The sequence below is a fragment of the Rhincodon typus genome, chromosome 35 (genome assembly GCF_021869965.1).
Source record: "Rhincodon typus isolate 14 chromosome 35, sRhiTyp1.1, whole genome shotgun sequence".
In the NCBI taxonomy this organism is placed as follows: Eukaryota; Metazoa; Chordata; class Chondrichthyes; order Orectolobiformes; family Rhincodontidae; genus Rhincodon; species Rhincodon typus.
In genome coordinates this window covers 9,365,713-9,381,065 of record NC_063366.1, presented here as the reverse complement: position 1 = coordinate 9,381,065, position 15,353 = coordinate 9,365,713, and the positions used below count along the sequence as shown (strand labels likewise).

The 15,353-nt window shown below is 44.3% G+C and overlaps 1 protein-coding gene across 1 annotated transcript in view; it reads right to left on the bottom strand.

Annotated features, from left to right (window-relative positions):
• Window positions 1-221: 221 nt before the first annotated feature.
• LOC109932912 (netrin-G1-like) overlaps window positions 222-15,353 on the bottom strand; it is a 39,123-nt gene continuing 23,991 nt past the window's right edge. The window contains exons 3-6 of the mRNA XM_048616943.1: window positions 9,122-9,294; window positions 7,860-7,886; window positions 5,567-5,632; window positions 222-3,318 (exon numbers count right to left, since the gene is read on the bottom strand). Of these exons, the coding sequence (XP_048472900.1) occupies window positions 3,089-3,318; window positions 5,567-5,632; window positions 7,860-7,886; window positions 9,122-9,294 (496 nt within the window). The 3' untranslated portion in view covers window positions 222-3,088. The remainder of the gene's footprint in view (window positions 3,319-5,566; window positions 5,633-7,859; window positions 7,887-9,121; window positions 9,295-15,353) is intronic.

Genomic DNA, 15,353 nt, shown 5'->3' with positions numbered 1-15,353 from the left:
GACCTGCTCAATACCATTATTTTTGTGTTGATAGGAGGGGGAATACGCCAAGGAAGTTATTTCTCCCAAATACTGGGTTCTTTTCCCACTCAAATGCATGGCTCCAATTGACAGCAATTTTTTATTCCAGAGTAGCAAGCAGATTTTACATCTGTCTACAAACTACTAATCAAGTGCAGAGTATTAAATCCTGATGAAAGTATTCAGCGGAGACTCTTGAATCTGCTGAGTAAATTTTTTCACAATTTAATCATCTGAAATGTTAGATAAAAGGAGCTTTGGCCATGATTTCTTCAAAGCAGAAAATATTCGACAAGTTCCGGAGACAGATTAGGAAGAGGTTCTCCTGAACAAAAAAAAAACAAGATTTATGCACCTACTTAGGAGGCAATTGACTGAATTGTTTTAAGGTCACCATATTTCCTCTGTTTTATTATTGTCAAAGCTTTGAATCCTCTGTGCAAAATAAGTTCAACACAAGCAGACGTAAGCAGATGGGAAAGTACTTCACAAGAAATTAGACATTTCACAGTGTAGTCACCGCTGTAACGTAGGAAACTCAGCAGTCAATGTGTGCACAGTAAGATCCCACACAGCAATAAATGACCAAAACAGCTGGCTGCCCACACCACCAACCCAACCTCCCCCGTGTTGCCTGTACGCCTCTTCCCCCTATTCTCCTCCCTGAGTTTGTCCCTCTCCCACACCCGCCCCCTTCCTCCCTCATTCTTTGTATATCTCAGAATCTTACTGAATCAGAAACCTGAGGTCAGGACACGTTGTGCAAAATGCTTGCTAGTTGCCAACCGTTCAGGGACGAGTGTTTTGCCAGAAACTCTGATGCTGCAAATTGAAGCTGCAGAGAAATCTGTGCACTAGAGAAATCAGGTGAAGGAAACAGGCCCATTGCTGGTATGACTGGGAGGAGTTTAGCAGCGACAGATATATTCACCAAACACAGCCCGTTACTCAGGCAAAACAAAATAAAACAAACTACGCGGTACCTTGTGGAAAACTGCAGGAAAACCAGAAACAAAAACAGAAACTGCTGGAAAACCCAGCACGTCTGGCAGCATCTGTGAAGAGAAATCAGAGATAACGTTTCAGATCCAGTGACCCTTCTTCAGAACTGATGGTAGCTAGGAAAAGGTTAGTATTATGCAAAAGATGGGGTGAGGAGTAAATGATAGGTTGAGATAGAGCCCAAAGAGAGCAAAAAAATGTTGAACAGACAAAGGAGCCTGGGAGAATGAATAGCTGCTAATGGGGACTATTAGGAGCTGACAATGTGTTGTGTGTGGTAATAGTCCATGTGATGCCAAGGTCTGGTACTTGGGGGCAGAGGTAAAGACATGGCAGAGGGTTCTCAAACTCTAAAATTATTGAACTTGAATTTGAGTCCAGAAGGCTGCAGGGTACCCAAGCAGAAATTGATGTGCTGTTCTTCCAGCTTGCATTGAGCTATGGTGGAGCTCTGCAACAAGCCTGAGACGGATGTTGGCAGGGCATTTGGTGGCGTGTTGAAGAGGCACACAACTGGAAGCTTGGGGCCTTTTTTTTTCAGACAGAACGCAAGTTTTCTGCAAAGTGGTCACCCACTATAGTCACCAGACCCAAAATATTAACTCTGATTTCTCTCCATTGATGCTGCCAGACCTGCTGAGTTCTTCCCAGCAAATTCTGTTTTCATTTCTGCTTTCCGGCATCTGCAGTTCATTCGTTTTTTTTGCAGGAAAATCACAAGATCTTTAATCCACAACAATCACTAAGCACACTGACGCTACTTGATCACTTGCACCACAAGACCCAATCTTTCATGACCAGGCAGCAGCAAAATTTTGCAAGGAGGGGAGATGGGATTCTGCAAACCCTAGTCACCAGGGTTAGTTACACAGCAATACCTCGCTGAAGGCCAGGCAGACAGGGGCCTCTTGAAACTTGCCCCTCACATTTCCCTCAGGTCACATCTTAAAGGCCTGGCTCCCTATCACCAGGGTCACACAGGGAGAGAACGAAGTAGGGAACAAGAAAGACTAGGAGAAAGAGAGATGGGGCTGAGTGGACACAGAGCGAGATGGAGCAAGGGTGTGGGAGTAAGAGACAGTGAGAAGGATGAACAAGGGAATGCTAGATTGTAGAATCTCTACAGTGTCAAAGCATGCCATTCGGCCCATTGAGTCCACATTCCGAAAAACTTCCCACCCAGACCAACTCTATCCCTGCAGTTCTTATGGCTAATCCACCTAACCTACACATCCCTGGACACTATAGACATTTTATCGTGGCCAGTTTCCCCCTAATTCACACATCTCTGGGAGGAAACCAGGGCACCTAAATGAAACCCACACAAACACCGAGACAATGTGCAAACTCCACACAGACAGTTGCCTGAGGCTGCAATCAAACTCAGATCCCTCGCTCTGTGAGGTAGCAGTGCTAACCACTGAGCCACCACTCTGCCCCAAACAGTAATAGACAGTAGATAGCAATGCAAATCTGCAGATCGGTGTGGGGAAATGGTTTGAGTGTGAGGCACAGAAGAAATGAATGCTGCATTTTAAAGATACGACCAACTGGATGAGACACTAAATCAAGACCCTGTCAAAGATCCCACAGTCACCATGTGTTCACACCAGTATTTCGCCCACAGACAATATCACCAGAGCAGATTATCTGGATATTATCACATCAATGCTAATTGCAAAAAAATTCTCAATGTCTGCCAAGTGCTTTTGTAGATCCTGAGGTGGTGAAAGATTGTGTAGAAATCTCAGTCCTTTTAACTTGTCCCAAAGTAGAACATGGAATACTCAGCTGACAGTTGAGAGAATGAATTATGGGGAGCTGCCTGAGTCCCGTGAGGAGACACAGAGAGTCCAGTTCCCCACCGACTGTCCATTCCTTCCTGAGATCCAATCGGCCTGGGTGACTGGGCGGGTTCAGACCTCACTTGCAGTTATCCTTTGCCGGGAATGCGGAGGTGTGGGAGGAGAGAGAGGGAGGGGTGGTGCGTGTTTGAACGGCATCGCAGTAAACGCTGGATTTGTCCTGCCGCTCTCCTCAGCTTTCGGGTGGTACTGGAAGCGGCTCAGAGCAGTGAGCAGCCGCGGGCAGCGGTGAGCAGCGCGGTCAGCGAGAGCAGCGCCCGGTGCAGGGAGGGCTCCCGGGCCGATTGGGAGACGCAGCCTCCCGCTCCCTTCCTGCACTGGACTTTCTCACACAGGAGCCCGGTGTAGGGAGCTGGGCACCGGCACCTCCCGTTCTCCTCACACACTCCTCCGTTCTCACACCGTGTCAGGAGGTTATCACACACTGCTCCTGCGAAAGAAAAAGCAAAACACAGCAAGGTCAGGCCACTGGAAATCTACCCACATTATAAACTGTCACCACTGCCAGAGTTTCACCTTTACAGCAAGATTTGTATTGACGAGAAAAGAACCAGTCACCAAAATACACAATGACGACACGGACAATATAATCGTAGAATCGCTATAGAGCAGAAGCAGGCCATTCTGCCCATCGAGGCCACACTGAGTGTCCCAAGAACATCCCATCCAGACCCACCAGCTTCCACCCCTGTAACCCTGCATTTCACATGGCTAATTCACCGAGCCGGCACATCCCTGGACACTATGGGCAATATAGCTTGGCCAATCCACCCAACCTGCATATCTTTGGACTGTGGGAGCAAACCAAAGCACCCAGAGGAAACCCATGCAGACACAGGGAGCATGTGCAGACTCCACACAGTACAATCTGTGCGGATTCTAAAGCAAATGCGGACAGAGTCTCAAATTAGCGAACAAACAGTTAAAAAAAAGAAACTACAGAACTAAGTTATCAACCAATTTAAAATGAAATGAAGTCAAGTGCCAGAGGACCACAAGACAGCTCTCTCATTAGAGAGAGATGACTAGGGGTGGTTTCCCCTGAGGGTCATCACATCTCAGGTGAGGGGAGAGGTGGAGAAGGATAGTCTTTCATGGCGCCCTCATCCGGTGCAGGAATTGAACCCATGCTGCTGGCATCACGCTGCATTGCAAACCAGCCATCCAGCCAATTGACTTTGAAATAGAGCACAAAGGGAGAGTTGGGCAGCAGCAGGGAGAGTGTGTGTGAGCCTTTATTTTATACAGAGTAAGGGAAACAGCATGTTTGCTGAGTATTTTTCTGATTTATCTTTAAAACCAATTACGAATTGTAAAGATGACATAGCAACAACATCTAAACAGTAGGCCATTCAGCCCATCAACCTGTTTCCCCCATAGGTTTATTTGTTCAAGTCCACCAACAATTGTGCAGACGACAGTTATGAGCCAAACATTTTTGCTGTGTGGGTCGTGAGTCGCATTAATTTCCTTCCCTAGATTAGTGAACCAGATGGGTTTATATAACAATTGTCAGCACTATACGATCACCGTGGTACTAGCTTTTAATTCCAGATTTTTAATTGAATTCAAATTTCACCAGCTGTTGTGTTGGCATTCAAATGCATGTGCCACAACATTAGCCTGGGCTTCTAGATTACTGTCCCAGTGGCATTGCCACCATGTGATCACCTCCTCATTTTTACTTGAAAGCCTTTTGCCCACTCTACCCCCAGAACCCTTTACACCACTGAATATATGGGGCAAGGGGAGTAGCTTTTGGAAGTGTTCAGGCAATCAGCATGGTTTTCTGAAAGGGACGCTGCAATTAACTCACTTATTAAAGCTTTTGAGTGAGAAATGACGGACAAGAGAAACCTGTAAATTCTTGCACTTGGATTTCCAAAAGGCTTTTTAATAATGTATGACCTTAAAGATAAATGCATAAGGGCACATGGTGCAGATGGTTTGATGAATAAAGAGTAATGTTAAGTTGGTCTTTTCTGGGTCGGTAAGTGCCAACTAATGGAATGACATAGGATCAGCCCTGGAGCCTCAACTGTTAACAATTACATACTAATAACTTGGATAATGTGATAGATATATGGTAGCTAAATTTGCAAAGACACTGCCGTAGTTCAGAAAGGAAGTCATCAAGGGAAGATAGAGGATCTGTGCAAAGGTATCAGTAGTTTCAGCCAGTGTCAATAATTTGGCAGATGGTATAACACAGGAAGTGTGAACTTGTCTGTTTGGCAGGAAGAATAGAAAGGTATTATGGCCAGAGGTCCACGTTCAATTCTATCTGCCCAGACATATGTCATAATGTGTCTGAACAGGTTGATTGAAAATATCTAAAATTTAAATGGAAAGAAATTGCAGAACATTGTGGTACAGAGGGATCAGAGATCGGGCAAATGGAATATTGTAGTTTATCAGAAACCAATAGATTAGAAAAGGAGCAAAATTTTACTGCATCTGTGCAGACAAATAGTAAGCTTACACCTGGAAAATTACAATTGCACTTGAAGTAGGTTGAAGTGGAAAGATAACAAAATGGACAAGAAGCAGCTGTGGGACGACATCTGAAAAGGTGATGAAAATTTAAGGACTTAACAAGCTGGAGAATAAACCAGGGATTGGGTCTCAATTGATGTTCTTCCTGCTTGAAGCCAGTCACAGAGTTTGAGAGCTCCTACCTTGCTTTGGGTTTGCAACATCGAATGATGGAATAGTTGGACGTGTGTGAATCAGCTTTGCGTCGGCTGCATGAATTAAAGGAAATCAGCAGTTATTATTCCCAACTGGAGTAAAATGCAAGATCCAGATACAATATCTGAATTGTTCACACACACGCACACACACGCACTCGCACGCACACGCACACGCACACACAAACTATCACTTCCATCTCCACCTCACCATCAATAAAAATAACACCACGATATGGCAGAGATATTAGGACATGATGCAGCAGATTTTAAATGCGTCAAAGAAGAGGCAGTACCTGAGAAACAGAGATTTAGGGAAGAAATTCAAAGATTCAGTGCCCAGGCAGCTGAATGCCTAATTCCGATAAATGTTTCTGCTGTAGTATCACTTTTAGTCACTTTGCTAAATCATACCACTTCTGGTCAGTAGATTGAGGTAAAGTAATTGTGGATCAGTGCCAGAAGTTATTGCACTCCCAGTAGGTAAGGGGAGTGAAGCTCGCATTTGATCAGTGCAGGGAGTTACAGGTACTCTTGGTATGGTTACTCTCAGTCATTAAAGGGAGTGATGGTCATTCTTCATCAGTATGGGGATTGACATCATTCCTGGTCACTGAGGGGAAATACAGACATACTCAGTCATTATCAGTCACTATCAGTCACTATGAAAAGTAGTGATCACTCTTTGTCAGCGTGGAGAGTTACAGTCAATTTCAGGAAATATAGCGAGTCATTCACCTTGGTCATTGTGTGAAGTCATGGTCATTCCTAATCAGTATGGGAAGTTATACCTATTCCCAGTCAGGTTGGAGAGTTACGGAGACTCTCAGTTGGTGTGTGAAATATCAGTTGGTGTTGCATTGAGGATTCAATATAATAGATTGATCAGAATGGCACAGGCAGCTTGAAAGTGGTTAAATAATGGGGGATAAGTAAAAGTTAAATCTGGGAGCACAGGTGAACAGATTACAGTTGGACAGACTATTCGAGTTCTGGGATAATGAGATTGCAATAGGTTCCCATTAATCATGGTCTCCAAATTTTCTACAGATATTCCATCCATTTCCTAGAATCCTTACAGTGTGGAAGCAGGCTGTTCAGCCCATCGAATCCACACCAACCCACCACAAAGAGCATCCCAGCCAGACCCACTCATCCCTGTAACCCTGCATTCCCCATGGCCAATCCACCCAGCCTGCACATCTTTTGACTGTGGGAAGAAACCAGAGCACCCAAAAGAAACAGATGATAGCACGGCAGAATGTGCAAACCCCATGCAGACGGTCCCCTGATGGTAGAATCAAACCCAAGTCCCCAGCGCTGTGAGGCAGCAGTGCTAACCGCTGAGATGCCCATTCCCTTAAATGCTCCTACAAAAAACATATTTAAGAAGTACCTTTCCTTTAGTGAATGGGTTATAAATCGTTCAGAGATAGCAAGAACTACAGGTGCTGAAGTCAGAGACATTCAGTGTGGAGCTGGTCAGGTCAGGCAGCATCAGAGGAGCAGGAAAGTTGATGTTTCATCAGGACCCTTCTTCAGAAATGGGAGGCAGGGAAGGGAGCTGCGAAATAAATAGAGAGAAGAGGGGTGGGCTGGGGAAGGTAGGCGGGATGGTGATAGGTAAATGCAGGTAGGGAGTGGTGGGGATTGGTCAGTGGGATGGGTGAGGCGGATGGTGGGAGAGAAGATGGACAGGTTGTGTAAGGACAAGGAGGCCGCACTGAAAGGGAGGGTTGGACATGGGATGAGGCTGAGGGGCTGTGGGAAGATTTTAAAACTGGTAAATTCCACGTTTAGGCCATCGGGCTGTAGGGTCCCAAGGCGGAATATGAGGTGTTGCTCCTCCAGTTTGTGGGTGGTGTCATTGTGGCATTGAAGGAGGCCCAGGATGGACATGTCACCCAGCTGGAAGGCTAATCATGTATTGTATATATTGTAACTTCCTTCTCCATATTACAATTGAGGAGATAGCATTTTAATCCAGTGACACCAAACAAACAGGCTTCAGATCTCAGTCTCTTGATACCTACAATCGGTTTCACACTCACTCCCTATTCACACCTACAAGCATTCTATATTAACTCCATGATTACTCCTACACTTGTTTTTACACATTCCTTTCCAGTTTTTCCGAAATCTATTCCACACCCGCTTCCTGCTCACTCATACGCTTATCCCTTCGTGAAAAATGCAGGTTTGCAGGGAGTGGTTCAGTTCTAATTCAAACAAAGGCTTTGGGTTAGCAGGTCGCAGGTCAGGAAAGGTCGTTCCTACTTACAGCCGCTGGTGATGGTGTCAGGCAGGCCTGGAGAGGAAAAGAAGAGGAAAAAAAAAACTGTGATCTCTGATTAACAATATTGATAAATGTTTACATGCCAGGAGTAGGATCCATTATATCGAGTGTTCATGATCTCAAACTCATGAGCAATTAACTCAACAGTGACAGGCATGTTACATTCTCAGAGCATTCACGCCAGCCCTCAATCCTGCCCAAGAAACGTGTGAAATGACTGCATAAGTATATTCCCACTGTGTATAATTAAAGTACCAGTGCACAGGGTTAATATGTAAGGTGGCAGTAGTCACAGAAGCAGACATCTAGCACCCACACCTCCCGCTCTCCTCCCACGTACTTTTACTCTCTCTATCTCTTTCCACCAACACTCCACTGAACATTCATGTCACTACCTGATGGCTGATTTTGGGAGGGTGCATTCACAGCAATGGCCACAGATATCCCTCCTCCCCTACCTACGCTTCTTCACCAGTTTCACATATTCATTACGTCAGGGCTGATTCTCCTTTCAGCCACTTCCAGCTGCTTCCAGATGTTTAACCAGCTATTAACATTCCATTCACACATCAGTCTCCGCCTCACTGCTGCCTCTGTGTCTGGATGCTTGTCCGGGAGGAAAATTTGTCACATTTGACTCTTAAAGCTATTATAATCTCTCACCTGCTGCATAATATTAGCAATACCAGCTTGCTCACTGACTCTAACATTGTGCAGATCGAGGCTTAAATCCAGAAAAAGGTTTCAATAGAATAAGTAACGAGAAACTGTTTCCAGTCGGGGGAAGGTCAGAAACTAGAGGTCATAGATTTCGAAATAATTGGAAAAGGAACCAGAGCGGGGAAGATGAGGTCATCTTATACAGCAGTTATAACCTGAACTGTGTTGCCTCAGAGTGCGGTAAAAGCAGATTCAATCGGAACTTTCGAAACGGAATTGATAAAAATTTGTGGAGAAATTTGCAGGGCTATCGGGAAAGAACGGAAAATGGAATTAATTTGACAGCACTTTCCAAGAATCAGCAATGGTTTGATGGGCTGAATGGCCTTTTTCTGTGCTGTCTGATTCTCTAATGATGAATCTGTACAAACCCGTCACTGCGTTATTCTGTTTATACACTAACACAATCACAAACATCCATTCACTTGGATTTAGAATCACCGTGTTATCGGGGTTTAGAATGCAGATAAATATGAAGTGAAACAATCCCCGACACCAGCCCGGGCAGGAGAATGCTCATCACTCACAGATATTGGCCGTCCCTTTGGGGATCGGTAGGTACGAGCCCGCTCTCCACCTCCGGCCGTGAAAACCTTTCTTGCATCGACCGCAGTCCGGCCCCGTCGTGTTGTGCTCACATTCACAGCTCAGCTTCCCCTTCTTCATGACACAGTTGTTAGCGTGAAGGTTGCACTTGCACCTGACAACACATAGCAGCAAAAAAAAAGACCCGTTTAGCTCTGTCAGAGATCACATTCTCCGCAGTCCGCTCTACCACCCATGTTACAAACAAAGAATTGTCACCCCATTCATTGCATTTCAAAACAAGGCGTCAGTACAAGGAGATAGAGGAACCGCAGATGCTGGAGAATCTGAGATAACAAGGTGCAGAGCTGGATGAACACAGCAGGCCAAGCAGCATCAGAAATATTTCTGAAAAAGGGTCTAGGCCCGAAACGTCAGCTTTCCTGCTCCTCGGCTGCTGCTTGGCCTGCTGTGTTCATCCAGCTCTACACCTTGTTATCGTCAGTACAAGGTCTCATTGGGGTTCCACCATTTGATGATCAGACCCTGAACAGCAACAAAGATATGGAGACAACAAGGTGCAGGGCTGGATGAACACAGCAGGCCAAGCAGCATCATAGGAGCAGAGAGGCTGACGTTTCGGGCCTAGACCCTTCATCAGAAAAGGGGGAGGGGAAGGGTGTTTTGAAATAAATAGGGAGAGAGTGGGAGGCGGATAGAGATCCCTTGAGGTTTGTTCATCCAGCCCTGCACCTTGTTGTCTCGGATTCTCCAGCATCTGCAGTTCCTACTATCTCTGATTCAATTTTAACCCCACTGCGAAGCCTCTTCTAAGGATGCCTAACCTGAAGAAGTTACCCTCCTCCCTCCGGACAAACCTCAAGGGATCTCTATCCGCCTCCCACTCTCTCCCTATTTATTTCAAAACACCCTTCCCCTCCCCCTTTTCTGATGAAGGGTCTAGGCCCGAAACGTCAGCCTCTCTGCTCCTATGATGCTGCTTGGCCTGCTGTGTTCATCCAGCCCTGCACCTTGTTGTCTCGGATTCTCCAACAAAGATATGGACTTGAGTTTACAATAGCGCCCCTTACCGCCCCTCGCAAACTGACTGTTACCTGGCAGAAATGCACTTTAGGAGGCCCTGCAGTCACCACAAAAATGACCCCACTTTGCATTATATAACACCTTTTAAGGCATCAAAACATCCCACGGCATTTACTGCAGCAGTACAAAGCAAGTTGCCAATTGGTGAGTGAGTCTTGCTTGGCCGTAAAGTCCCTTCGCTAGTCTCCCCAGCAAATACAAGAGCCGGGAAGTTATGTTGGGGCTGTACAGCAATTCCGCAGGCCACAACTGGAGTACAGTGCGTAGTTCTGGTCGCCCCACTAAACGAAGGATGTAATTGGACTGCAGAGGGTGCAGAGGAGATTCACAGGATGTTATTTGGGATGCAGCATTATTCCTTTGAAGAGAGGTTGGATAAGACTCAGACAAGACTGAAGGGGGAGTCTGATGGAGGTGCTTAAAATTATGAGGGGCATGGACAGTGTGAATAGGAAGTGGCTGTTCCCCTTGGTCAGAAGGGCAATAAGAAGGGGGCAGAATTTTAAGAAAGGCAAGAGGATTAAAGGGAATTTGAGGAGAAAAAATATCCGCCGGAGGGTTGCGGGAGTCTGGAATGCACTGCCTGGGAGAATATCACAGAATCATGGAAACCCTACAGTGTGGAAGCAGGCGATTCAGCCCATCAAGGCCACTGACCCCACCCCCCAAGAAGCACCCACTCAGACTCATCCCTTCCCTGTACCCCGACATTTACCATGGTCAAACCACCTAGCCTGCACATCTTTGGACTTTGGGAGGAAACTGGAACATCTGGGAGAAAGCCCACACAGACATGGGGAGAATGTGCAAACTCCACACAGTTACCCAAGGCTGCAATCGAACCCTAGTCCCTGGCACTGTGAGGCAGCAGTGCTAACCACTAAGCCACTGTGCTACCAAAATTTCGCCCTCTGCTTTGGTGGGATTTGAACCCAGGACCCCAGAACATTACCTGTGCTTCTGGATAAATTGTTTAGCAACAAATCCATGAAATCTTTATCACCCCTGATTTTAGAGCTAGAGGCTAGAAACCACACCTTTAAAAGGTGTGTGGATGAGTAGTTGAAATTTTATTACATTCAAAGCTATGGAATAAGTGCGGAAAGTGGGATATAAGTAGATACGCCAACACCGATTCAGTGGGCTGAAAGGCCTCTTCTATGCTGCATGACTCAATGGCTAAGCCCCTCTTCTCTTCCAATACTTCAAACCTGCCTGTTTGACTAAACTTTTGGTCATCTACCCAAAAATCTCCTTACCTGACACGGTGTCAAATTGTTTTCAACATTATACTCCTATAAATGACCCTCGGATGTTTGTTTATACATTGTGTGCTACATAATTACAACCTGTTGCTGTTGGAGATTTGGAAAAGCTTAAATTGTTGGGATGGTCTGCCTGCCAATAAGTATGGGACAATGCTGTCACTGATTCTGTGTTAACAGCACGTAGCCGCCGCTTAATTTGCAATCAAGACAAAGCTTCCTAATCTGCAGACTATACACTGCACGATGTCTAAATTGCCAGTTCTGGGCACGTCTTATGAAAGTAAGCAAAATCCATGCAGCTCCTCAGAGACAAATGAATGGCAGCGTAAACAATTTCCTGCTCCTGTTCTCTAATTAGTGACTGAAGATTCTCCTTGATTAAAAGCACAAGTGAGCCTCATAGAAGCCAAGTGATAGATACAGATATGCGTACAAAATGGGAGCAGAATTAGACCAGTATGAGTCTCTTCCCCCATTCAATAAATTCTTGGCTGATCAATTTGTGTTTCAAATTTGACATTCCCATGAACCCCCAGTAACCTTTCCTAACAAAAATCTAACTCCCTCTGCCTTAAAAATATTTAATGTCCTGCCTCACTACCTCCTGAAGTAGTGTTCCAAAGTTGCACAAACCTCGGAAAAAAATCGAATCTGCCCATCTGTGTCTGAAAAGGGTGACCATTGATTTTAAAACCATTTGACTGACCCACAAGAAGGGGAAACATCTTTTTCTGGTGCACCTTGTCAAGACCATTGCAGATCTTGTGCATTTCCATCAAGTTACTCCTCAGCTTTCCAAATAAGGCTTATTTGTCCAACATACCTACTGATGAGACAATCTATACATTCCAGGTATCAATCTAGTAAACCTCATCTAAAGTCTCTCCAATACGTTTATATCCTTCCTTATTATGGAAGACAAAATTACACAGAGTATTCCAAATGAAGTCTCAGCATCGGACTATATACATAAATCATAACAGTAATATTTTCTTTTTCAATTCATCTTATAATAAAGGTTAGCATCCCATTAACTTTCTTGATTGCTCACTGTACCTGCATAATTTTATCCGACTGATTCATGAAAACATCCAAAATCTCTTTGCTCCACAGTCACTCTCCATTTAATTTACACTGCTTTTTACATTCTTCTAGCCATATTTTTGTCACATTAAACTCTCTCTACCACATATTTGTCCACTCACTCAAACTATCTATATCCATCTGCAATCCTCTTATGTTTTCTCCACAACATAATTTCCTACCTATCTGTGTATAAGTGAATATAGCTCCAATACCTTTGCTCCTCTCTATTTATTTGATGTAAGTAGTGAAAAGTTGAATCCTCAGCACAGGCACTTGATCCATCATATCCTGCCATACAGACACAGAACCATTTATGCATACTCTGGTTTCTGTCAGTAGGCCAATTTTCTATCCAGGCCAATGTGTTACCCAATTTATTTGCAACAATAGCCTTTGATGTGCCACATTATCAAATGTGTTCTAGAAAACCAAGCTCACTTTTATTCACAGTGTATAATCTCCTTTAAAGAACTCCAAAAAAACTTGGTTAAACCTGGTTTCTCCTTGATTAAACCATGCTGAGTCTTTTGAGTTGTCTTGAGTTTTTGTAAAATTGCAGCTATAATCTCTTTAAATATCAATTTAATGTGCCTATATTTTCTATTTTCTGCCTCTCTATCTTCTTGAACAGAGGGCTTAAATTTACTCCTATCAAGTCTTATGGAACCCTTTCTGAATCTAGGAAAGTTTGGAAAATTAACATACCTATTCATTAGCCATCACTTTTATCACACTAGGATGAAGTCTTTTTGCCACAGCTCTATCAGTTTGCTTCAGATTGCTTCACTCATGACTGCACTTTTACTAAATTCCTTTCTCCCTTCCACCTCCTGAATTACAGCTATTACTGGTGTCTTTTCTTGTTGCTCTATAGTGAAGACAAAACAAAATATTTGCTCATTATCTACCAGTAATTCCTCAGTTGCACTGCCTAGAGGAGCAACACTCCTTTATTTACAATTTAGCATTTTTAGACACGCCACAGAATTATAGAGTCCCTACAGCGTGGAATCAGGCCATTTGGCCTGTTGAGTTCACACCAACCCTCCAAAGAGCATCCCTCCCAGACCCACCCCTATCTTATAACCTTGCATTTCCCATGGGTAATCCACCCAGCTTGCACATCTTCAGACTGTGGGAGGCAACTGGAGCACCTCGAGGAAGCCCACACAGCCAGTTTCCTGAGGGTAGAATTGAACCCTGGCCCCTGGTGCTGTGAGACAGTGGTGCCAATCACTGAACCACCATGCTGCCCAAAACTCCTGTCATTACTTTGTTACATTACTATCTAGCTTCCTCTCATACTGTAATTTCTTCCTCCCGATTAACCTGTTAGTCATTCTCTATAATGTTTTATATCCTGACTAATCATTTGGTGTATTTCTAAGTTTTCACAGTCTGCTCCTTCCTGCCAATCTTTGATCTTCATTTCTTATAATACTATTTTCCATTCTTACTTTGACTCTATTTTTTGATAAATCACATGCATCCATGTTTGACCCCTTGCCCCCACTCTCTATTTTTCTATTTATACACTTCTTAAGAACATTGGTCCCGATGCAATTGAGATGTAGGCTATCCCAATGGTGTAGACTTAATTTCCACAGTACTAGTGCCAGTGGCCCAAGGGCCAGAACCATCTTCTCCCACACCAGACTTTGGTCCATGTATTTACTGCTTAATTTCATATATCCGATGTCAACTTACCCATGTCAACTTACATGTGACTCAGGTAAATATCCAGAGATTTAACTTTCGAGGTTCTGTTTCTTTCTTTTAATTTAGTGCCTACCTCTTCACAGACTCTATGCAGAACATCATTCCCAGTTCTGTTGTAACATTGGCTCCGAGCCAGTGTCCTGAACTCTGGCACTTGGTAAAGAATACAATCATTTGGACTCACACCTTTTGATTCAGAGAATGTTGTCAATCCCCTAAATAGACTATCACCTGTCAATACAACCTTACTTGTTGCTCACCCACTTGAACATCTTCCTGTTTCATAGTACCATGCTGTGGTAGCTCATCAATCCATAATCCATACTCTCTTCCAAACAGGCTGAGTGACCCTCAAACCTACTGGACAGTTGTAAGTGCTGGAATTCCTGCACTCTGGCTCACCTTATCTGCCTCACTTGTAGTCATACTCTCCTATACATGACTACTGACCAAGAACCTATCCAACTGGTGTGATTGCCTCTTGGTACAAAGAATCCTTCTCCCTCTCTGATGTCTGTAGTCCAGCCTTCAGCTCATAAACTCTGAGCTGAAACTGTCTGAGCTTCTAAATCTTACTGCATGCTTGTTTGTTCCAGATCACAATGGCATCCAGGAACACCCACATGCTACAACTTTAACACCGCCTATCCTGCCGTTCTAAGTTATTTACATATTCACTTACTTATGCTGACTTTTACATATTTTATTCACTTACAGCCAATTTGTACGCTATATTAAAGCTTAAGAATAAAAAAAAATCTTAATCACTTACCAGAAATGAACTAAACTATTTGCTCCTCTCTCTGTAGTACATCAAGAACCAATTCCAAACTGCTCCACTGATTCTAGGTCTGTCTCTGACTGCCTGTCACGGAGTCCTCCTCATCCCTGTTCTTCCAGGTAATACTGACTCCCTGTCTTGGGTCTGCTAGTTGATGCCAACTATCTATTGTAGGGTCCTCCTGCCTGCTCTTCTATGTGGTTTTGAATCCCTGTCTCAGAATCCTTTCTCATGCGCTCGTCCTCTACATAATGCTGACTGTCTGTTTAGGAGTCC